The sequence below is a fragment of the Papio anubis genome, chromosome 2 (assembly GCF_008728515.1).
Source record: "Papio anubis isolate 15944 chromosome 2, Panubis1.0, whole genome shotgun sequence".
In the NCBI taxonomy this organism is placed as follows: Eukaryota; Metazoa; Chordata; class Mammalia; order Primates; family Cercopithecidae; genus Papio; species Papio anubis.
This window is the reverse complement of record NC_044977.1, coordinates 81854013-81877517: the sequence shown is the minus strand read 5'-3', so window position 1 is coordinate 81877517 and position 23505 is coordinate 81854013. Positions and strand designations below refer to the sequence as shown.

At 44.0% G+C, this 23505-nt stretch overlaps 1 protein-coding gene across 26 annotated transcripts in view; it reads left to right on the top strand.

Moving 5' to 3' along the window:
• Positions 1-23335, top strand: part of PXK (PX domain containing serine/threonine kinase like) — a 97989-nt gene extending 74654 nt beyond the window's left edge. For 3 of the 26 annotated variants that reach the window (XM_031663232.1, XM_031663243.1, XM_031663244.1), the window contains 7 exons: positions 798-846; positions 1656-1715; positions 5634-5711; positions 6239-6325; positions 6801-6870; positions 9606-9668; positions 22064-23335. In XM_031663232.1, the coding sequence (XP_031519092.1) occupies positions 798-846; positions 1656-1715; positions 5634-5711; positions 6239-6325; positions 6801-6870; positions 9606-9668; positions 22064-22272 (616 nt within the window). In that variant the 3' untranslated portion in view covers positions 22273-23335. Of the gene's footprint in view, positions 1-797; positions 847-1655; positions 1716-5633; positions 5712-6238; positions 6326-6800; positions 6871-9605; positions 11129-17817 lie in introns of those variants that run through there. The other 23 variants (XM_017955344.2, XM_003894246.4, XM_031663240.1 and 20 more) reach the window with 22 other exon arrangements.
• Positions 23336-23505: the final 170 nt, after the last annotated feature.

The following is a 23505-nucleotide window of genomic DNA, read 5'->3' as shown; positions in this document are numbered from 1 at the left end:
TGGTGCAATCTTGGCTCGCTGCAGCCTCTGCCTCCTGGGTTCCAGGGATTCTCCTGCCTTAGCCTCCCAAGTAGCTGGGACTATAGGCATGCACCACCACACCTGGCTAATTTTTGTATTTTTAGTAGAGATGGGGTTTCACCACACTGCCCACTCTGGTCTCGAACTCCTGACCTCAAGTGATCCCCCTGCCTCAGCCTCACAGAGTGCTGGGATTACAAGACATGAACCACCATGCCTGGCCAGTAACATATTTTTGAAGAGAGAATTGATTTACTTCAAAAGCTACTGCTTTTTAAAATGAAGTATGAGAAATACTTAGAAGAAAATTACTTTCCTGTTAAGATTCCAATCAGGACAGTTCCTTTCTACTTGAACATTTTTATGTTACTGAACTCTAGAATAAATTTTATCCTCTTCTGAGGCAAGAAAAATAGCAGAAAACTATTCTATTTAGAAATATCTACTGCATATATTATTTGCGATATTTTTGCAAATTAGCATTCGCAAAAGTAATTTCTTAAAAATGCAATATTGCCCATAGCAGGGAAACCCCCTGTAATACACAGCTGTCCCAGATACCCTAGTAACACAGTGGGAAGGGGGTCACAATGGGTAACTTGCAAACCCCTTTGCATTTGTTAGTGAACATGGAATGGTGGATGGGGCCGGGGGCTGCAGGATGTGGTGCAGGGAAGGGAGACCTCATGGGCTAAAAGTGTCTTAATCTGCTTTAATCCTAGTCTGAGAGTGCACCTGGTTCAAGAAAGATTTTTGTTTGTTTCTTTTCTTTACAGATTATTCAGCGATGTTTTACTAACCACTTCTGAAAAACCACAGTTTAAGGTAAAGACAATTACATTGTTTTTTGGTTTGTGACATAACTAAGTTGACTTTGAAAGTTAGCTGTATTTTTAGCCAAAAAAAGAAAAGATATATAATAGGGAAGGTTTGGAAACAATCTAAATGTCCTACAACTAGGGGCTAGGTTAATAATTTATGGTACATCTATTTGATAATATAATTCAAAGTGAAATTGATAAAGACATTGTTGTAATATGGAAAATGATTTAGATTTGTTCTTAGGTATAAAAAAATAAGATATGTGTAAAACAACATACCTATCTAGAAACAAGCCTGGAAGGAGGTCTTCTCCTGGGAAGCAGTGGTATTATGTGTCATGGAAAGAGAGTGGGCTTTGGAACCCAAAAAAACAGAATGATATCTTACTTTGTTCTTATAATATTAGCTGTTACCTACAGCTAATATTATAGAAAGATAAGATATCTTTCTATAAGTAAGATATCATTCTGTTTTTTTGATATCTAAAAGTAAGATATCTACAGCAGGGTTTTTCAGCCACGGCATTTGACATTTTGGGCCAGATGATTCTTTGTTGTGGGGGTTGCCTGTGCATGGTAGGATGTGAAGAAGCATCCCTGACCTCACCACTAGATTCCAGCAATACTCCTTGCCCCCTTTCCCGCACTGTGACAACCAAAAATGTCTCCAGACATTGCTAAATGTCTCCTGGGGGGTGGTATACAAAATTGCTCCCAGTTGAGAGCTACTGACCTGTGGGCAAGCACTTAATCTTTGAGTCTGCACGTACTCATGTGTAAAATTGGTGAGTAATATATGTCTGTTGTCATTAGACAACTGAAGCCATCTACAGAAACTCCTTGTTTGGGCCATGGCTCTTGGCAGTGCTCACTGTGAGTGTAATTTGGGTGGGAGGATAAAAGGTAATTCTCCCTCTCCTTTCTATATTCCAAAAGAACATGTAATACTGTTAGGATGAAAATAAATTTAGAAAACAAAAGAAAAGAAAGAAAGAAAACCAAGGGTTAGAAGATTGTGTCAGTGCGAGAGGTGCTTTCCTCTGTTCTGTTTTGAAAGTTAGAGGAATTCTGACAGTAATAGCTTCTTTGGATCTGCAGTAGGAGAGAAAAAACATTTAAATTATTATCTTCTTCACTGAAACATCTTAGGAAATTTCTTCAGCCTTGTCAATAAATATATTCTCCTCCAACCCTGACAGTCCGGCCTCTAGGATTCAGGAATTAGTATTAGACCTCGCTCTTCCCCTAAGCCAGAGAGCCTATGCAGCAAAGATAGTAAGATTTTAAAATCCAACATTAATTATTGTATGTACACTGACTTTCTGGAAAGATATACAGGAGACTGGTAACATTGGTTTCCTCCATGGATGTAGGTAGGAGACTTTTCACTGTGTATGTGCCCTTTTATACCTTTGGGATTTTAAACTATGTGACTGTATTACCTACTGACAGCTTTTTTTTTTTTTTTTTTTTGAAATTTTTACAGAATAATGAAGACAGAAAGTTCAGCATGATCTGGGGATCTTATTTTCCAGGACTGGACTGCTCATGGTTTAAAAAGCTAATAAATTAAGAAATGGCCCAGGCGCGGTGGCTCATGCCTGTAATCCCAGCACTTTGGGAGGCTGAGGCAGGTGGATCATTTGAGGTCAGGAGTTCCAGACCAGTCTTGCCAACATGGCAAAACCCCATCTCCACTAAAAATACAAAAATTAGCCAGCCTTAGTGGCAGGTGCCTGTAATCCCAGCTACTTGGGAGGCTAAAGCAGGAGAATTGCTTGGACACAGGAGGCAGAGGTTGCTGTGAACTGAGATCACACTACTACACTCCAGCCTGGGTAACAAAGTGAGACCCTGTCTCAAAAAAAAAGAAATGATGGAGGCAGAGGTTGCAGTGAGCTGAGATCATGCCACTGCACTCCAGCCTGGGGAACAGAGTGAGACTCTGTCTCAAAAAAAACAAGAAAGAAATGATAGGCTCAGAAACAAACTGGGCTGTTAGGAATGTCTCCCAACAGGGAAAGCTGGAAAGTTTACTCTTGTAAAATTCAGAACATAAATCTCTCACAAAGAAAATATCTATGAAGTTATAAAATAATAACTGGTTGGATTCGTGTATGTTCCAATAAGCTTTATATAATTAAAAAAAATTTTTTTTTTCTTTTGAGACAGAGTCTCACTCTTGTCGCCCAGGCTGGAGTACAATGGTGTGATCTCGGCTCACTTCAACCTCCACCTCCCAGGTTCAAGCAATTCTGCTTCAGCCTCCCGAGCAGCTGGGATTACAAGCATGTGCCACCACGCCTGGCTAATTTTTGTATTTTTAGTAGAGATGGGGTTTCATCATGTTGGTCAGGCTGGTCTTGAACTCCTGACCTCAGGTGATCCAACCACCTTGGCCTCCCAAAGTACTGGGATTACAGGCATAAGCCACTGTACCCAGCCAATTTTTTTAATTTTTAATTTTAATGTTAATTTTTTTTTTTTTAAGGTAGGCGATTTTTTGTTGCCAGGCTGGAGTGCAGTGGTGCAATGACAGGGCTTAGTGCAGCCTCAATCTCCTGGGCTCAGGTGATCCTCCTGCCTCAGCCTGTTGAGTAGCTGGCACAACAGGCATATGCCACCACACCCTGCTCATTTTTTAATTTTTTGTAGAGACAGGGTCTCACTATGTTGCCCAGGCTAGTCTTGAACTCTTGGCCCCAAGTGGCCTCCCAAAGTGCTGGGATTACAGGTGCGAGCCACTGTGCCTGACCTAATTTTAAAATTTTTAATTTTTATAAAAAAATACAATATAAAATTTACTCTCTGAACCATTTTTAAGTGTACAGTTTAGTGGTGTTAACCATCTTCACATTGTTGTATAACAGATCTCTAGAGCTTGCAACCTGAAACTCTATACCTGTAGAATAATAACTCTCCATTTCTCCCTCCTCACAGCTCCTGGCAATCACTATTGTACTTTGTTTCTATGATCTTGACTACTCTAGAAACCTTATATAAGTATTTATCCTTTGTGAATCATTTATTTCACTTAGCATAATGTCCTCAATGGTCATCTATATTGTAGCATGTGACAATATTTCCTTTTTTTTAAGGCTGAATAATATTCCATTGTACGTATATGCCACACTTTGTTTATCCGTTCATCTGTTGATGAACATTTAGGCTGCTTTTATCTCTTGTCTATCATGAATAATGCTACAGTTTACATGAGTGTGCAAGTATCTTTTTGAGATCCTGCTTTTGATTCTTTTGGATATATACCCAGAAGTGGAATTCCTCATGTTCCATTTTGTAGTTTTTTGAGGCACCTCCATACTGTTTTCCATAGCAGCTCTACTACTCTACATTTCTACCAGCAGTGTACAAGGGTTTCAGTCGCTCCACATTCTCACCAATACTTATCTTATTATTTTAATAGTGGCTATCCTAATGGGTGTAAGGTGATGTCTCATTGTGGTTTTGATTTACATTTCTCTAATGACTAAAGACATTGAGTGTCTTTTCATATGTTTGTTGGCCATTTGTATATTTTCTTTAGAGAAATATCTATGTCTTTTGCCTCTTTTTAATTGGGTTACTTACATTTTGTTGTTGAGTTGTTGGAGTTCCTTTATATATTCTGGATATTAACCCCTTATCAGACCTATGATTTGCAAATACTATGTCCCATTCCTTGAGTTGTCTTTTTACTCCGTTGTTCTTTGTTGCACCAATGTTTTATTTATTTATTTATTTTTCTTTTTTTTCTTTTGGAGATAGGGTCTTGCTCTGTTGCTTAGGCTGGAGTGCAGCAGCACAATCTCAGCTCACTGCAACCTCCACCCTCCCAGGTTCAAGCAATTTTCCTGCCTCAGCCTCCCGAGTAGATTACAGGCATGCACCACCACACCTGGCTAATTTTTGTATCTTTAGTAGAGATGGAGTTTTGCCATGTTGGCCAGATTGGTCTCGAACTTCTGACCTCAAGTGATCCACCCACCTCGGCCTCCCAAAGTGTTGGGATTACAGGCGTGAGCCACCGTGCCCAGCTGCACCAAAGTTTTAAATTGTGAAGTTTAATTATTTTTTCTTTTATTGCCTGGGCTTTTGGTGGCATATCCAAGAAATCACTGCCAAATCCAGTGTCATGAAGCTTTTCCCCTGTGTCTTTTCTTTTAGGAGTTTTATAGTTTTAGGTCTTCTATTTAGGTTTTGAATTCATTTTGAGTTAATTTTTGTTTATGGTGTAAGGTAAGGGTCCAACTTCATTCTTTTGTATGTGGATATCCAATTTTCCCAGCACCATTATTGAATATACTGTCCTTTCCCCCATTGTATGTTCTTGGAACCCTTGTCAAAGATTATTTGACCATATCCACAAGGGTTTATTTCTGGGCTCTCTCTTCTTTTCCATTGGTCTATGTATCTGCCTGCATGTCAGTACCACACTGTTTTAATTACTGTAGCTATGTAATAGGTTTCAAAATCAGGAAACATGAGGCCTTCAACTTTGTTTTTCCTTTTCAGATTGTTTTGGCAATTTACAGCCCTTGAGAATCACTTGAATTACTTGAAACATATCATGTTTATTTATGTTTTAGTTTATGTGTTCATTGCTAAAAAATGCTAGAGAAGTGAGTGTGTTAGGGATACCAGAAGTGGCTGGGGTAGGATTTGAATGGACAGCTTTAACTGATTTTATTCCAAATGGCTCTTGATAACCACCTGCTCCTTCATTTACTCCAGGACTTGGGAGTATCTCCAGTCACCTGTTTCAATGGATGATGTACTTTTCTCCCCTTTCAGATCCCTACAAAGTTAAAAGAGGCATTGAGAATTGCCAAAGAATGTATAGAGAAGAGACTCATTGAAGAACAGAAACAGGTAAATTGATAACAGTTCCTCTTTACCTTTTAGTGTCCCCATCTTCTGCCGTGGTTTTTATAGTGATTGACATTTGACTGTTCACTCCACAAATATTTTAAGCATACTTACTTTCAGCCAGCCTTTAGGCTGAATGCTGCCCCGCAGAGCTGAATACTTGACAGTCCTGCCCTCAGTCCTGCTTAGTCTATGTGGGAAACAAACATGTCCAGGAAGGGCAGTCTGGGTTTCTGATCAGGGCATGCTGGCTGGTGGTAGTTGGGGGCATGCATGGTCCATGCTATCTCACCACATTCTTCTTCTGTAAAAGAGCGGAAGGCAGGAAGGCATCAGGGGCATGAGAAAGGACCTCTTCCTCTGCCATACTCCTCTACCTGGCATCCAGACCTGAGCCAGGAAGTAGACAGCCTGAGCAAGGAAAGTTTTTTTATCCCAATAAAATGTGGTTTGCCAAAACATGTTGGAGAAGATTTTCATTAGGAAGCTGCCTTCTGTGGGATATGCTTATATCTTATGGTCTCTTAAAGATTCACCAGCATCGAAGACTGACAAGAGCTCAGTCACACCATGGCTCTGAGGAGGAAAGAAAGAAAAGAAAGATTTTAGCTCGAAAGGTAAGTCTGGTGTCTCTCTGCATTCCCTCCATGAGTTCTTGAGTACATGTGAAGAAAGCTCTAGGTTAATGGTGCCCATTTAATGACAGATGGCTGTGCTATATCTCCTTGAAAGCTAAGACTATTTCCATATGACTGGGGTGCAGCTTTTTTTGGAAAAGAAAAAAAGCCATATGATAATCAGCAGAGAAATGGCCCATGTAGTTTCCTAGCTTGCTGGGCAGATCATGGCATAATGTATGTAATTGGAGGAAACAATTGGCCTGAGCTAGTAAAGTCAGCATTTGTTGTTTAATTTCCCCCTTTAGTTTTGACTGGGGCTTCTTCACTGTATTAAGTTATGGGGCTAAGTATGACCTTGTCTGTAGCTAGTTTAACGGTATGCCTGAAAAATATTTTTACTCTGACTTCCAGCTTCACTGTGTTTATTCTTTGCTTTCCTCTCCCTCCTCCCCCTTTTCTTTTATTCTTAAAGAAGTCAAAACGATCTGCTCTTGAAAATAGTGAGGAGCATTCGGCGAAGTACAACAACTCCAATAATTCAGGTAACTGGCTATAGATGATAATGGGACCCAGGACCCAGAGGTCAGGGTCAGTAGTCTCTAGTTGGTCAAGAGGTCTTGAGTTCTGCTGGCCAGAAACTGGGCAATGTAGTAATGACTACAGAGAACAAAATAACTCTGTCTCTAATGAAGGATTGCAACAGCATTCATAGGCTTACAGCACTCAAATGCTAGAAGGGACTTCTGAGGTAATTGGGTAGCTCACCTTCTTCACTGATGGCAGAATTTGATCAACTAAAGACACAGGAGCATTAGCCATGGGAGGAAAACAGACCTGACTTAAAATGTAAGGCCTCCTGTTTTTTAGTAGAGCCTGCATGAACAGAAATGACCTTAAATCCTGCCTGCTGCTCTGGACCCCATGTGATGGGAGGATGTGCCTTCCTGTGTGAATTAAGGAAAGGACTCGACGGTGTGTGGGGATGGCAAGAAACCGAGATGGTACAAAGAGCACCATCCTGAGTTGGCGGTCCTTGCTGCCACTCCCAGCTGTCCCTCACCCAGCTCTGTTGGCTTTGGGCCATAATGTCCCATCTTTGGAAATCAGAGCCAGATTGAATGATCCCTGGGGGCCTTCCAGTTTTTCTAATTTATGAATCTGTAAAGTAGAGCCCACATAGAGAAGGGAGGGTTTCACCCTAGTGACCAAGCAGTTTTGGCTTAGCCCTGGAGGGCCATGGGAAGGGGAGATTTTTGGGTTGGGGAAAACCTGCTTATATTTTAGGCAGAGGAAGGACAGAGCAGAGAGGGGGAATTTGAAGATGCAAAAGAGACGGTGACTGGCAGGGGTGCCAGGGGGGTAGAAAGCCAAGGGTTAGCATCCAAAGCCCAGCTATCAGTGCCAGCTTTGAGGAAACCCATGCATCTCTTTCTAGCAGTAGGATTTGGTGGGGACAGGGAGGAAAGTAGAAGGGAGGAAATTGGGGGTATTCACAGGTCATGCCTCAGTCTTCTCAGTGAAGTCAGGGAGGAGAATGTCTGCCTGGGGCGTGAGGAGAAAAGTGTACAAGATGATTAGGCTGCAGCCCTGAGGGCTGGATGAGCCACAGCTGGAGAATGCAAGTGGCATGGCCAGAGCTGGAGATTGGAAGCCCTGAATAGAGAAAGTCCATAGACTCCAGAAGGAGAGTGAGAGTCACATTGACACCACTATAGGGTCCAGACTGGAGAAGGGCTCAGGGAGAGCTGCAAAGGAGAGGAAGGAGGGGAGGTCCCAAAGAGGACCAGTGCAGGCTCCTCGGGGGTGAATGCTGTTGTGGCTGGTGGGTAATTTCAGAATTGGAAGCCTATTTTCTCCATGGTTGATGGGAGGGTCACGGACCAGTCATGGTCATTACTATGCTGAGACTCATGACTCCAAACAGCAGTCATTCTGTCCAGTGGCTAATTTTTTATAGAGCAGAGAAAGCCTGACAGTGTGCTCTCTACCTTCTAAGACCCTGCCTGCCTGCAAAGCTGTGTCACGTGCAGCCAGGTGGGACTCAAGGACTTCAGGATACCCCAGTGCCCTCAGGAGTTTAGGAAAATGAAGTAGCAGTTGATGGATATATACAGATAATTCCCAAACCCTACTGGAATCAGGCAGTCAAGCTTCTCCCCATTAAAGTTCATTAGCACTACAAACAGTATAAAGACAGCATGCATTGAGTTTTACCCCCTTTTTCAGTGAAACATCCTCATATTTTAGAGGGAACTGAGGGAATATTGCAAGTAGAAAAGTATTAAGCTGGAGGGAGGTGTGATTTGATCAGGACATTTCTCATGATGGCCAGTGTCCATGAGGCACCAACATGTCCTGTGGGTAGTGAGTGAAGTGATGGCTGGGGCCTTAACCACACCAGCTCTGGTTGCTTCTCAGGCATGTGATGACAGCCCTCCCTGTGGGTGTGTGTGCCCATCAGCTCAGAAAGCACCTGACTAGGGAGATTTGGTTAACCTCTCCATAGGATCTCTATGTGTGGGAGGGGGCTTTCTGTGTCCACAGAAAGGCTTATGTAGGAACCTCTGCTCATTGGGCCACTTCATGTCAGCTCAGGAAGATATTTTCTCGGGATCACCAAGTAATAGGGAGATACTGAGAACTCGGGAATATTTACAATATAATAAGGTTACTAGATCCAGAAAAAGCATGCAACAGGTGGGATTTTGCACATTGTTTTAATGTGAATAAGGGTATTTACTGATTCTAGGTAAGAAAAGGCCTGTGAAATCCATGAACTGAATAGACCCTATCTAGTTGACTCTTCTTGCTGATAAAATGGAAGTTCTGCAGAATATGTTACTGGGTAGATGCTGTAGGGAGCTCTCCCTTCCTTTGGAAGCCCCTAGCAGGCTGCTCTGCACCTCTCTGTCCCCTGTACCACTTGTGGCCTCTGTCATTTGTCATTACCCAGGAGTGGAGATTGGGTCAGGAAGAGATATTGCAGACAATTGCATAAGCTGTTGATTGTACAAAGTTTCAAACCAGGCAGGCTTTGGGGAGCAGTGGGAGGCAAGGAGCTTTTAGTAGCTTGGGGAAGGAGGTGGACCTTGCACCAGAGTAAAAGCCTGTCATTGGGTCCAGTCTCTTGAGTTTTTTTGTCCCTCATCATCTTGTTTCACAAGGCTCACACACTAAGCCAAGTATAGATTCTCAGACAGCAGTGGGTCCCAGCCTGGGCCAAATTCCAAATGTCTTTCATTGGTCCCCATGAGGGTTTCTCTGTGTTTTATCTTAGCAGGATCTGGGGCCAGCTCACCTCTCACGTCCCCGTCATCGCCAACTCCACCCTCTACATCAGGTTAGTGATGGAGTAAAGTGACATGCCACCTTCCTGTCTGCCAACAGGAGGAGCAGGCTTTGCCTCTTCCTGCCTTGGCCCAACAATTTCAGGGGTTAGATAGCAGCAGCTTTCTCAATAGAGATCAGTGGGAGTGCAAATAAGCAGTGTCATTTGGGAGAGCTGAGGGGCTAGATTTCCAAGCTCAGTTTTCACAGGGAATGGACCAGTTTCAGGGCCACTGGCCACCCCCTGGCTCCAGCTTGCTGTCTTTGCTGAAAAGTTTCATACAGAGCTCCTCAGATTGGAGCCTGTCTTGGTACATGCTCAGCTGAACAACACAAACACACTGTGGCCCAGGCGTCCCGTCCTGCCAGGCCTCTCTCCTCAGGGAGCCCGTCCATAGGGTCAGTTTTGTCACAGAGCACAACTGGTAAGATGTCTAGGTGGAGGAGTGAAAGAGTCACTGTGTTTCTGATTTTATGGCAACGATTTGACTCTGTTTTGCTCTGTAATGTATTTAATTATCTGAATATTTTTCTGTTATTAGCCTTTGTTTCTCCTTTGTAAATTAGATACAAGTTTTGATTGAAAAATGTAAAAGGAATTTATCTTGGAGACTGCTTATAAAAATAATCCCTGATTTTGTGGAGTAGCCCCATGATATCTTTCTTTTATTTTTGAGCCAAGATGTCTCTCCTAGTCTTTTGCAAGCCCAGTAAAAACAGTTGGGACGCCAGTATCTCCTTTTGCTTCTTAAATGAACCAGTTGTTTTAGATGTGCGAGGAGCTGCCTCTGCCACTCAGAGCTTGCTGGCTGTGCTTGGAAGGGTTCCTACAGCTGTGTGAAGGGAGAGTCACTGGCAGGGGATTGGTATATGAGTTGATCCTATATTCATTGTTAATACCTAACACAGCACCCAGGAGCTGCCAAGAGCATTCCTCAACTCCACTCAAATGCTTCTAACTGACCCTCCTAAGAAAATGAGAGCAAGCAAACACAAGGGGACTAGTGTGAATGACTTACTTCTGGCTGAGGGTGGTTACTGGTGCCTTACTGCTGAATGTTCTAGGGCCAGGGCCTGTTTTGGGTAGCAGAGTTCCTGGTCCATGGAAGGATATTCTTGTCCTTATCTTACTTTGTCAGATTTCCCAAGAAAGCCCCCAAATGTTGATCAAGACAGAAAATAGGCCTTTTTTGTCTTTTGTGGAGATAAACTGTTTAGTCCCATTAGAAATGTGTGGTGATCTACTGCCCAGACTATATTGAGCCATTTCCTAGAAGATAGAATGTTAATTTAACACCACTTGGGCATATTAAGAAAATTGGAGAAAATTAATAATGAGAATCCATAAATCCTCCTTTAACAAGCAAGGCGTGGGCCGGGCGCGGTGGCTCAAGCCTGTAATCCCAGCACTTTGGGAGGCCGAGACGGGCGGATCACGAGGTCAGGAGATCGAGACCATCCTGGCGAACACGGTGAAACCCCGTCTCTACTAACAAATACAAAAAAAAAAACTAGCCGGGCGAGGTGGCGGGCGCCTGTAGTCCCAGCTACTTGGGAGGCTGAGGCAGGAGAATGGCATAAACCCGGGAGGCGGAGCTTGCAGTGAGCTGAGATCAGGCCACTGCACTCCAGCCTGGGCGACAGAGCCAGACTCCATCTCAAAAAAAAAAAAAGAAAAAAAAAAAAACAAAAAAAACAATCTATTTGGACTTTTGGGGGGAATTCTCTAATTTATCTGTGTTTAAATGGGCGCTGTCTCATACAGTAGCAAGTCTGCATGAGATAAGGTAACTTTTAGAATAAGAGAAAAAAAGAGGAATCTTGTGTAATTAGAGTCAATGTTGGGAAAACTTGGAGGTGAGTGGGAGGGGCATTCCTGTGAATTTGATAGCACCCAGCCTGAAGGGGAGTCTTGAGGATTTAGAAGGAAAACACATGTGAGGCCCCAGCACAATGCCTGGCAGAGTGAGAGTGCCTGGCAGAGATGAGAGGTTCCCAGCAAATACTGGCTCCTCCTTTCTTTTATCTCCTTAATGTTTTGTTGATGAAACTGACTCAGCCTGCAATCTGACCTCTGCTGGGCATTTCCTGTAATGCATCTCATGAAAATGGTAACTAATATTGAGCATTTGCCTGGCAACCTAGCATTTCAGGCCCTAAGTATTTCAACCCAAGGGAGTTTATTCATTCAAGATGTAGTCAAGGTGCATTTACTGAGAACCTATGGTTTGCTAAGGACTGTGCTTGGCCCTGGGTTACAGAAATGGCTAGACAAGGCCCTAGCTCTTGTGGAGTCACATTTCCAGTGCCTCTCAGAAGCTCCAAAACAGTAGACACTGTTTAGGAAAAAACTCACACTCAAAAGTGTTTTTTCTTATTCTGTCACTCAACACAATAATAATCAACACAGACAGACTTCTGTAACCAAATGTCAGGGCATGGGGGAGTGGTTCTGTCCACCACCAATTAAGCAATCAGTTTTGCTGTGGATACCAGCTGGGTATCTACCTGGAGATAGTGTCAGACTCCACAGGTTGAGGCTCAGTCCCCAAAACGACCTGCTCTTTCTGACACTATTTGCAAGGATGGGACTCCAGAACTTTTGACCAACCAGCTTCAAGTAGGAGTTCCCACAGCCCCCTCTTTAGTTTCTGTTAATTTGCTGGAGCAGCTCACAGAATGCAGGGAAGCATGTTTACTGGTTTATTATAAAGGATGTTACAGCCGGGCGTGGTGGCTCAAGCCTGTAATCCCAGCACTTTGGGAGGCCGAGACGGGCGGATCACGAGGTCAGGAGATCGAGACCATCCTGGCTAACACGGTGAAACCCCGTCTCTACTAAAAAAATACAAAAAACTAGCTGGGCGAGGTGGCGGGCGCCTGTAGTCCCAGCTACTCCGGAGGCTGAGGCAGGAGAATGGTGTGAACCCGGGAGGCGGAGCTTGCAGTGAGCTGAGATCCAGCCACTGCACTCCAGCCTGGGTGACAGAGCGAGACTCCATCTCAAAAAATTAAAAAAAAAAAAAAAAAAAAAAGATGTTACAAAGGATACAGATGAAAAGATGCATAGGGCGAAGTGTGGGGGAAGGAGCTTCCCTGCCTTCCCTGGGCACATCACCCTTCAGGAACCTCCGCATGTTCAGCTATCTGGAAGCTCTCCAAACCCTGCTCTCTTGGGCCTTTTATGGAGATGTCATCAGATAGGCATGATTGACAACCATATAGAAATGTTGTTATAGAACCCAATTTGGGTCCGTTCACCCAGTGCAATAAAACCAGATCCCCACACCAAGGCTGTTTCAGTGATAGAAAGGAAGGCATTTATTGCAAAGTGCTGTGCAAGGGGGACCAGGCAGTGAAATGCTCAAAAATCTGACCTTCCAGGTGGCTTACAGGCAAGGATTTTTAACAGTGGGGTAAATTTCAGGAAAACAGAAGCTACAGGCAAAATTACAAATCAGTACACGGAGGTTGCACATTGGTTTAAGTTTAAAAGGGCGGGACATCTTGGGGGTAGGGGGTGCTCACAGGTAGATTCAGAGATCTAACTTGCAGTTGATCTTAGTTGCAGAAGCTCTAAGAATTTTGGGGTCAGTAGAAAAATGCTAACTTGCTAGGGGGAGTGACTTTCTCCAAGCCTCTCAGGAAGAAACTTAGAACAAAGGACAGTGGGATCCATAATGGGTACAGTTTAGTCTTCTTTTCCTCCTAATCTGGGATCTTTGTGGTGAGGGTCTTCAGTGGGGGCCTGAGCGTTTGAAAGACAACTCAGGGACATATGTTAAGATCTTATCTTTAGTTTCTATAGGGCAAGGGAACTTCTCTGGAGCTTTAACTTCTTTGGCTATTGTTCTTCAGCCACTTATTACCTTCTTGTTTACCAAGTCACTTAATTACCTCTAGGGCTAGCTGGATGCCTGAAATTTTTCTTAAAGGAACATTTGGATTTTCCCTTATTTCCATGCCTTGAGGTTTACAGGTCCCTAAAAGTTGGGGGTGGTCCCAGTTCCATCTCAGTGTGATTGGACAAAAAGGGTATGATATAACCCCAGCAAGGCCTGTTTGTTCAGATTCTGCTTGGCCTCTCTGTACAACTTTCCTTCTTCTAGGGTATGGGGCATGTGTAGGAGATGCTTGGCAAATCTTCGATTTACATAGGCTTGCTCTGCCTTCAAGGCCTCTGCGGAGTGACAGCAGGACTCTGCGCCTAGGGATTACACCATTTTTGTTTTTGAGACAGAGTCTTGGTCTGTTGCCCAGGCTGGAATGCAGTCGTGCAATCTTGGCTCACTGCAACTTCCACCTCCTGGGTTCAAGCAATTTTTATGCCTCAGTCTCCCGAGTAGCTGGGATTATAGGCACTCACCACCACGCCTGGCTAATTTTTTTGTATTTTTGGTAGAGATGGGGTTTCACTATGTTGGCCCAGCTGGTCTTGAACTCCTGACCTCAAAGTGATCCACCTGCCTCGGCCTCCAGAGTGCTGCGATTACAGGCTTGAGCCATTGTGCCCAGCCAGGATTGCAACTTTTGGCTGGCCAGCCCCTGCTTAGGCTGTTCTTCCTTGCAGAACTGGAGGTCGGCCTTCTTCTGGGCTCAAGTGATCCTCCTGCCTCAGCCTCCCGAGAGACTGGGACTATAGGCGTGCACCACCAGATCAAGCTAATTTTTAAATTTTTTGTAGAGACAGGGGTCTCACCATGTTGCCCAGGCTGGTCTCAAACTCCTGGGCACAAGTGCTTCTCTCACCTGAGCCTTCCAAATTGCTGGGATTATAGATGTGAGCCACAGCACCTGGCCTCACAGTTCTTTCTAATCAAGCACACTCTAAATCCTGAATCCACTGTGAACTCTGGCCTTTGGCAGTTTGCTCAGCAATAGATCAGCTTAGGTAAGTTGAATTCAGCAGCAGTGCCTTTCTTCCCTAAAGCATCAGTCGTAAGCACATTTATGGCAGCTAAAGGTGGTCTTAATCTCAGTTTCTAAGTGAAGGAGTCTTACTCTTATGAGCCCTTTCCAGCAATTGTGTAAGGGCTGGGGCCCCTCCCTTTTCTTACTGCAGCATCTTCTCTGGGGGCTCCTTCTTGAGATCCTTACCAAGTTGATGGGAGAAATATCCTTTCTCTAAGTCTGCTGGCAGTTGCATTGGGTGGGGTGGGATTCTCTAAGACTCTTTTGCTGAGACCCCTGTTTTTTCAGTAATAACATTCCTAGCACTGTCTTTTCTGCAAAAGGTTGTTTTCTGCCTCAGGAAGGTCCCTCTTTCCAGGACTTCACAATTCTTTATCCTGGTTTATTTCATGGTAATACCACCAACTAGTGTTTATCCTCTATTCAGAGAACTGATAGGTTGTAAAGGACCCAATTTACACACACGCAAAGATTCCCTCCCACCCTCCTTCGGGAGCAGACAGGCCTATTGCCTTGCTATCTGTTTTTTTGAGACAAGGTCTCTCTCTGTCACCTTGGCTGGAGTGCAGTGGTGCAATCACGGCTCCCTGTAGCCTTAACCTCCCACCTCAGCCTCCTGAGTGGAACTACAGGCATGTGCCGCCACCCTTGGCTGATTTTTGTCTTTTTGGTAGAGACGGGTTTTGCCATGTTGCCCAGGCTGGTCTTGAGCTTTGGGGCTCAAGTGATCTGCCCGCCTTGGCCTCCCATAATGGTGGGATCACGGCCCTTTTTCTAAAAAAATGGGTTTGTAAAAGAGTATTTTGGGAAAGCTAAGTAAGCAGAGGACCCTACATTGTTATTTAAAATAATTATATCTAATATATTTGGAACACTTATTTTGTGCCAGGCACTGTTGCTTTATAGTCATTTGTTTCAGTTAATCATCGTGAATACCTTCTTTTCCAGTGTGAGTGGACTCCAGCTTAGCTCCATTTTACAGTTGAAGAAACTGATGCTCTAGTAGGGTTAAGAGACTTTGACCAAGGTCACACAAGTTAGGCGGGTGCTAGAGCCAGGAGTGTAACTTGTTCTGTCGTTGTTCATTTACCCCATTGATATACTGAGTGCCTGCTTTCTGAGGGTGCACTGCAAGGCCCGTACTCTTAAATACTGTGTTCGGCTGGCGTGAAAAGAACCCTGAATGTTGAGTCAGTAAACCAGAGCTTGAGTCCTACCTAGCTCTGCCACATTCCCACTATGACCTTGGACAAATAATTTCTTGAGGCTGTCTTTTAAAAGAAGTCTCGCTCTTTATTAGATAGGTGGCATACATGGCGAGGCTTTATAAGCAGTAAAGCACTATCGGGTATAAACTGGCAGCTAAAGGTGGTCTTAATCTTGGTTTCTAAGTGAAGGGGTCTTACTCTTATGAGCCCTTTCCAGCAATTGTGTGCCTGCTTTTTAAAAAAAAAAAAAAAAAAAAAGAATGTCCTGCAATCGGATAATTCTAGCTGTTCTTACTTGTAGTTTATATTTTAAGCAATAATTTTGAGGTGAGAGAGCTGGCAGTTTGTAGAAAACCCAGTTTGCAAGAATGAGTGCAGAGAAAGGGAAGTTTCAAATCTGCAGAGAAAGAGGTGTGGGAGCCCTCCGAAGGTTTGCTTAAAATTCAACTCGCAAAACAGATTAATAAGAGAAAAGGCATATGAGTTTATTATTTAATGTGTATACACAGGAGCCTTCAGAATGAAGACCCAAAGGTACAGGGAAAATTGTCCATTTTTATGCTTAGGTTCAACAAAGTATGGACAGCTGTGTGGAAATATGATTGGAGGAAAAGGCTATGATCTAATGCTAATAGGCTGAGTGGGGAAACCCAGCAAGGCTGTCTATCTAGATTGTTCTCAGCCTGTCTGAGCAGCATTCCTTCCTTCTGGGTGTGGGCAGGACCCTCTCTGGAATGGGGGTCTTATGACCTATAGTCAGACAAGGTAGGTCAGGCGATTTCTTTTCTTTTTTGATGTGGAGTTTCGCTCTTGTTGCCCAGGCTGGAGTGCAATGGCGCGATCTCGGCTCATTGCAGCCTCTGCCTCCCGGGTTCAAGTAATTCTCCTGCCTCAGCCTCCCAGGTAGCTGGGACTACAGGCATCCATCACCACGCCCGGCTACTTTTTTGTATTTTTAGTAGATACAGAGTTTCGCCACGTTGGCCAGGCTGGTCTCGAACTTCTGGCCTCAGGTGATCCACCCACCTTGGCCTCCCAAAGTGCTGGGATTACCGGCGTGAGCCACCATGCCCAGTCAAGTGATTTCTTTATGAACAGTTTTTACACAGAAAGGTGGAGGGAGAGTAATATTTTTAGGTATGATAGCGGGCTTTGGGGAAAAGGGTTTCTGTTTCTACGACCCACCTTGGAGAAAGAGGGATTCTAGTTTCTCTGGCTAGCCTTGGGGGACAATGGGACTGAGAAGGCTGGAGGGCCTCTTTTCCCAGTTTCCCAACCCCTTTCCAGGAGAAAGCTGTGGGGCAGAGTTGGTTCATTAGGAACTCTGAGATTTACCAAAGCATGATCCTTCACATTTAGCTGGGGATCTAGTCAGTTTAAAAGAAGACAAGAAAAACATTTGCCTTGCTTTCCTTTTTAAAACGGCTTTATAGCCTTAAGTAAGTTTCACTGCCCAATTCAGCCTCTAGGGAGGGGCTCACAGGGCCTCAGGGAGGGGCCCAGTGCTTCCGCCTTGACGATGCCTGCCCAGGATCTCTGGCCTTAGGCCTGCTCACACTCCTCCCAACTTTAAAGAGACAAATCCATTGTAGACTCTAGAAGACTTGCTTGGAAAAAAGTGGTGGGTTTTCATTTTTCCCCCCTCTTGATCAGCCGTCCTTGTTTAATAATAGAACTAAGTACATTCCTCATATCCATTCTGCTCTTCAGAGTTAAAACCTTCATGGCTCTTCTGAAGTGAGCATCGTGCTTGTAAATAAATAAAAATAGTATCTAACTGGCTGAGAGGACAAAGAACATGAAGAAGAAAGCAACTCATTAGGTGGCTCAAAAAGCGACTCATTGGTTATTCTATAAATACGTTTGCCATGTTTTAAAAGCCTCACAATTGTGTTTACAAACCAGTGCCTTTTGTGGTTAATTTGAGTATATCCTGTGACTCAGACTAATATTTTACTGTCTGTTACTATTTGATTAAATGACACTAAAATCTGAATAATGACTTGTGTCCCCTCTTTCTCTTTCTCTCTTTGCTGTTTTCAGTAGAGCATGCACCATTTTGAACGTGAATTTTCGGTAAAGTAAACTATGCTGATTTCTCTAACTTTAAAGATGCTCTGTTTCTGTGTGTGATATAGGACCCAAAGTGTCTCGATTTTTGAAGTGATTAACAAGTGGGAAAGCAGATTTGAGACTATTTCCTTATCTGAATATTTAAATGAAATACAGCATCTTTAAAAAAGCACCCAGTGACTTCATCTATATTCATTTCATTTTCATCATGACTTTCAAAATCTTCATTTTCACTCTGATTTCAGTTTTAAAATACAGCTCTAAAACCTGCAAATCAACTGCATGGCATTTTGGTATATTTTAATTTTGGAAACCATAACTCTCAAAAGTCCTGTTGCTGCAAAAATGTTGGTTCCCTAGTTACTCTGATGAAGAGGAAAGAGGGTTAGGCAGTTGAGTTCTTGGTTACAGGGAGACAACTTACTGGCTTTTATAACTGAGGTAGGGAAAAACAGTTCTTTTGTAAGCATCCTTTATAATTCTCGAGCTGTGACAGGAGTACAGCCTCCTCACCTGCCTGAGGCCAAAGGAGAAGGTGGTTCTCCTAAGAGCTGGGGGCTGCCTGCTTCGGTTCTCTCCTGAGAGTGGCTGGTAAGTCTGGTGTTACCCTAGTGTGGTCTCGTGGCCACTTGGCCTCCCCTCTTGTATGTGACCACAGAGGAGCTTGGAATTAGAGAGACCTGTAGATTACCCACTGCTGGCTGCTAACATGGGCCTAAGAGTCAGTGGGGAGGGGAGCCGGGCGCAGTGGCTCACGCCTGTAATCCCAGCACTTTGGGAGGCTGAGGCAGGTGGATCACAAGGTCAGGAGTTCAAGACCAGCCTGGCCAACCTGGTGAAACCCCAGTGAAACCCCGTCTGTACTAAAAATATAAAAATTAGCTGGGCATGGTGGCACATGCCTGCAATCCCAGCTACTCGGGAGGCTGAGGCAGAGAATCGCTTTAACCCGGGAGGTGGAGCTTGCAGTGAGCCAAGATCGTGCCACTGCACTCCAGCCTGGGTGACAGAGCGCGACTACATCTCAAAAAGAAAAGGAGTCAAGGAGGGAACCCTCAGACATCCTGTCCACAAGGCTGTTGAGGGTGTTTCTGGCCTGGCATTCCTCCCTAGATCTGACCTACGCTCTCCCTGCAGCATTCTCTGCCCTCTGCCAGGGCCTCTGCTGGATTGCCAGGTTCCCATGTGGTTTGGTGGAGAGGATTTGGGGGTGGGTGGAGTAAGCAGTTGGCTCTCAGGGATTTTGTCTAAGAGAAAGTGAGATGGGAGAAATCGGGACTGACTTGGTCATAACTGAAGGTAAGCCGTTTGCAGCATCCCCCATCCTGGGTGCGAATTCAGGTATCATCAGTCTAACATGGAATCGGTCTGCTCTTGTATGTGGCCTGGAGATAAGGGTATTGGAGGTCTCTTGGCAGGAGGGACTTACTCACATTTTAGGGATGGAGAGAGCACAGGCAGCAGGCAGTTGTTCCCAGGTTTGCAACAGGCCAAATGGTCAACTTTCATTTGGCCCTCGTTGCCCCTGCCCCCTCTTCCCTCCATTGTTAGCCATGTGTTGTAAGTCAAGCCCCAATGGACCTTTCAGGAAGCTTGTGGACCACGGAAAGGGCCAAAAGGAAAAGCCAAAAACAATCAATGGGGCAGACTGAGTGAGACCGAGTCCCAGGTCTATGTTCCTGCCTCCTCCAGTTTCCACCTTCTGACCTCTAGACCTCCTCTCCCCTCCAGAGTGTTCCAAACTGGCAAGCTGGGTTCTGGCCTTCCTTGCCCTGGTTGTACATAAGAGCCACCATAGTTGTTGCAGGCCCAGTGGGGAAAAGCGGATGACCTGCTGGGACATCAAGCCCCACTGGACTGCTCCGGCCTGCTGAGGCCACATCAGGGAGATCCTGCTGCCTGTCTTTTCGTTCCATCTGCTTTACAGGCACAGGTTACCCTGGAGCCCTTAGGACAGTGTATTTATTGACACCACCTACATTTTCAAAGAGAGTCATTTAAAGTGACAACAGTTTCAGCCTTCACTTGGACAGTGGAAAATCCATGTACTGAACCCCACCTCCAACTCCCAAACTCTGTGGTGGTGCATTTGCACTTCTAATTTTGAGGGCTTGGTAATGAGGCAAAAACCAAGGGTTGGTTCTTTGTGAGGCCAAGCAGTTTTGTTCTGTGCCAAGATGGTAGCCCCTACCCCTGAGCCCAGCCCTGATGCCCATCTGCAGCCTCCCAGAATCCTTGCCTGGAGGGCTAATCAGTCTCTAGATGGCCAGTGCTGGGCCTTTAGTAGAATTCCCAAGTACTGCCGCAGCCAAGAGCCCGTCCTTAACTGCACAGTGATTCTTCTGCAGGGAGTCAAAGCACAAACCTGGGAGGCAGAAATCCTGGAGCTCCTTCTGTTACACTACGTGGCCCTGAATATCAAGTCCAGATTCCACTGCCCTTTTCTGGCCATTGGGTGGGAGGGTGCTTGGGAAGGGCATTGGTACCTACTCACCCCCAGGTGGGCAGAGCTCACTCCTTCGGGCCCACTTGGTGTTGCAGTCAAGAGACTCAGTTCCAAAAACCTTCAGCAGAGGTCTCCCCTCCTCCTGGTATTTCACTGGTTGCTCTCCAGAAGTCCTCTTCAGAGGAATGCTTATCACACACGCTTATTCTCCACTTTCCCACTTCAGCAGTTACTTCAGGTTTAAAGTCATTTTTATCTCTGTAACCCTCTGACATAAAGCCAGGAACATTTTCCCACAATCCACCTTAGCATAAAACATAACAGAATTTCATTCATCAGCTGTTATTGTGTAGAACCAATGAACATGTTGGTCATTTGTCTGTATTTAATCTTTATTTGTATTGCTATATTTGAGCATTCCAAGATTGCAGAGCATGAGCGTGTGTGTTTGTGTGGTTCTTTAATTTCAGCTGCCTTAGGTTTGAGTAAAAGATGTAAAGAAAGGTAAGTGATTTTCTATTGTAAGACTTTAACCGATACCTGTTACACTTGGTGAAAAGGATGTACTTACTTGAGTATTGTATTGGTGATTCTGAGCCACTCATCCATACAAACTTAAGTAGGGTAGCTTTACCTGTTATCACAACTCAGTAGCAGTGTAGGGGAAACCACCTGGCAGAATGTCTCCCTGGGGTAGCCCTGGGAGGGACAGAGACAACATCTAACAGGCAGAGTCTCAGAGAGCTGCAAGGTCACAGGAGACAAGGCAACTAACTGTGACACAGGAACATTCTTTAAGGCAAGGCTTTTTCTGTACTCCGTGTTTATTCTGTCCTGAGAGAACCATTCATTGATTCCAAAACATAAAATTCGAGTTGCAAATGTCCATGTGCCTGGAAGCTGAGAGAAGGAAGTTTTAGACACCTGCCCAGTTTCCTTCTCTTTGCCCACTGCGGTACAACACGACATTCTAGTTTCTCCCGATGCTTCGTCAAAGACACATTTAGTGTAGTTCTGTCCTGTTCCTTGGTTGGGCCACAATGGAGAGAACAGTACTTGAGAAATATTTCTCTGTAAGAATACCATGGCAGAGAGACCCCTCTGCCCCCTGCTTTGCATTGCTAACAGTTATTAGCATTTTATATTTCTTTAATGCAACCTATCAGGAAATTATTATTTGAGACAGACTCCTCTGGGAAATGAATAACCCAGGAGGCACTGATTCCTTGCTGAGAATGCTGAGTGGTTTGTCATTTTACATAAAATCACATCCTTCAAATATTGTGTGTGTTGGAGCAACGAAAGAACTGTTCATGCCTTATGAGTAACTGACATTCAGGAAGGCCAACTCCATCATGCAGATGTCTATCTTTAATTGCTAGCTCAGAAGTAGACAGAGCTTCCTGGGACCTGGCTAAAGTAACTGATAGATGGAACTCTTCTGTGGGGACTATTACTAATATTTGCAAATGGGGTCAGAGCCTCATCTGTGCAGAGCATGTCACCATATATGGTTTCATGTAATCTGTAATTATTTGTTCCAACAGCCTTTAACATGACTATTGTTTGAAAAAAATGGCAACTTTTAATTCCCCTTTGATGCTTCTAGCTTTGTTTAGTATTTTAAGAACTCATACAGTACTAGGTATCTTGGTCCCTCTGAGGAAAACATGTGGACTCTCACCAGTCCGTTGTGCTCAGGACTGAGCAGTAGCATGTGTGCAGGGCAGCTGCGGAGGTGAATACTGATTGCCCCTTCTTCCTACACAGGGATATCTGCATTACCTCCACCTCCTCCACCTCCACCACCACCAGCAGCTCCCTTGCCTCCTGCGAGCACCGAGGCACCTGCCCAGCTCTCGTCTCAGGCTGTGAATGGCGTGAGCCGAGGGGCCTTGCTCAGCTCTATCCAGAATTTCCAAAAAGGAACTTTGAGGAAAGCCAAAACCTGTGATCACAGTGCTCCGAAGATCGGCTGAAGCTTCCTGTTTACACTTGGAAGGAAAAGTTGTTTTTTATTCCTACTCAACCCTACCCCCAAACTACCCTCTTCCTGGGAAAATAATTGCTGAGCCAGTACAGCCACAAACAGTACTATTTTGCAGATGCTCATGTAAGAAGCTTTTCAAGAGGGAAATAATTCTTTAAGCAGAATAAAGTTAGGCTGGCATTGCTCCCTTAAGATTTTGCTCCTTTATTAACCCTGTAAAGGAGTCTTGTTTGTCCTCTAATGGGCATGCTTCAGGGGCAGCAGCATATTGAAATATTTTCACCAACTAAAGGAAATAGACAGAAAAACAATGATAATATTCAATCACAGCAGTAAATGGCCTTTGTGTTGCAAGCCCTTCTACCCCATCAGACAGCTCCTAGAAACATTCCTCTTACAGTTCATTTCTCTAAAGCATTTTCTGATTCTTAGATAACTCCAACTTTTGCTACTTTTATCTTAGACATTAACACTATAGCCCAAAGCATAGTTACTTTGCTGAATCAGAAAGCAACTGAGTTCTTCGTTTTCCCCTCAAATACAATGGGGAACATTCACAACATTCTCTTAAGTTCTAACAGTAATACCATTGTGGTTATAGAACTCAGGGCTGCTAAAGCAACTACTCTAGACCCATAGTTCTTTTTAGTTAGAATGTATTGAAACAGACAAAAATATTAGCATCAGAAAAAGCTATGGCCTATTAGAGGATCTTCTTAATTCTCAGCAATTAAGTTTGGGGTTTGAGGGGGGCAGGTAATTGTTACAACAGAAGTAAATTTGGCATCTATAAAAATCAATTAAGATGTTTGAAAGATTTATTTAAATATATCAATATAGCATCTTTTTAATGTTACTCATTTATTAGATCCTTTATCCTGATTTGCTTAAACCTTTCAATTGCACTTTAACGGATTATAAATAATCCATTTAAAAATTCAAGTACACACATCAGTGTTGGTTACTATGCAGAGAGAATGTCATTGTGTATAGTTTCATGTAATCTGTGATAAATGTCAGCTGTATTTTTTATTAAAATGATGTCAAGAAAACGTGTTGTCTGTAGCTTGATGAGATATTTCCAATGATAACTTTTTGTAGCATCTGTTGTTAAGAATAGATTCACACAGTCTGAGGTTTCCTTCCTGCCTATCCTGTCTCTATTCTTTTGTGTCTCACTTTTCCTCTAAGAACTAAAAATCCTGTCTTGCTACTTAAATTA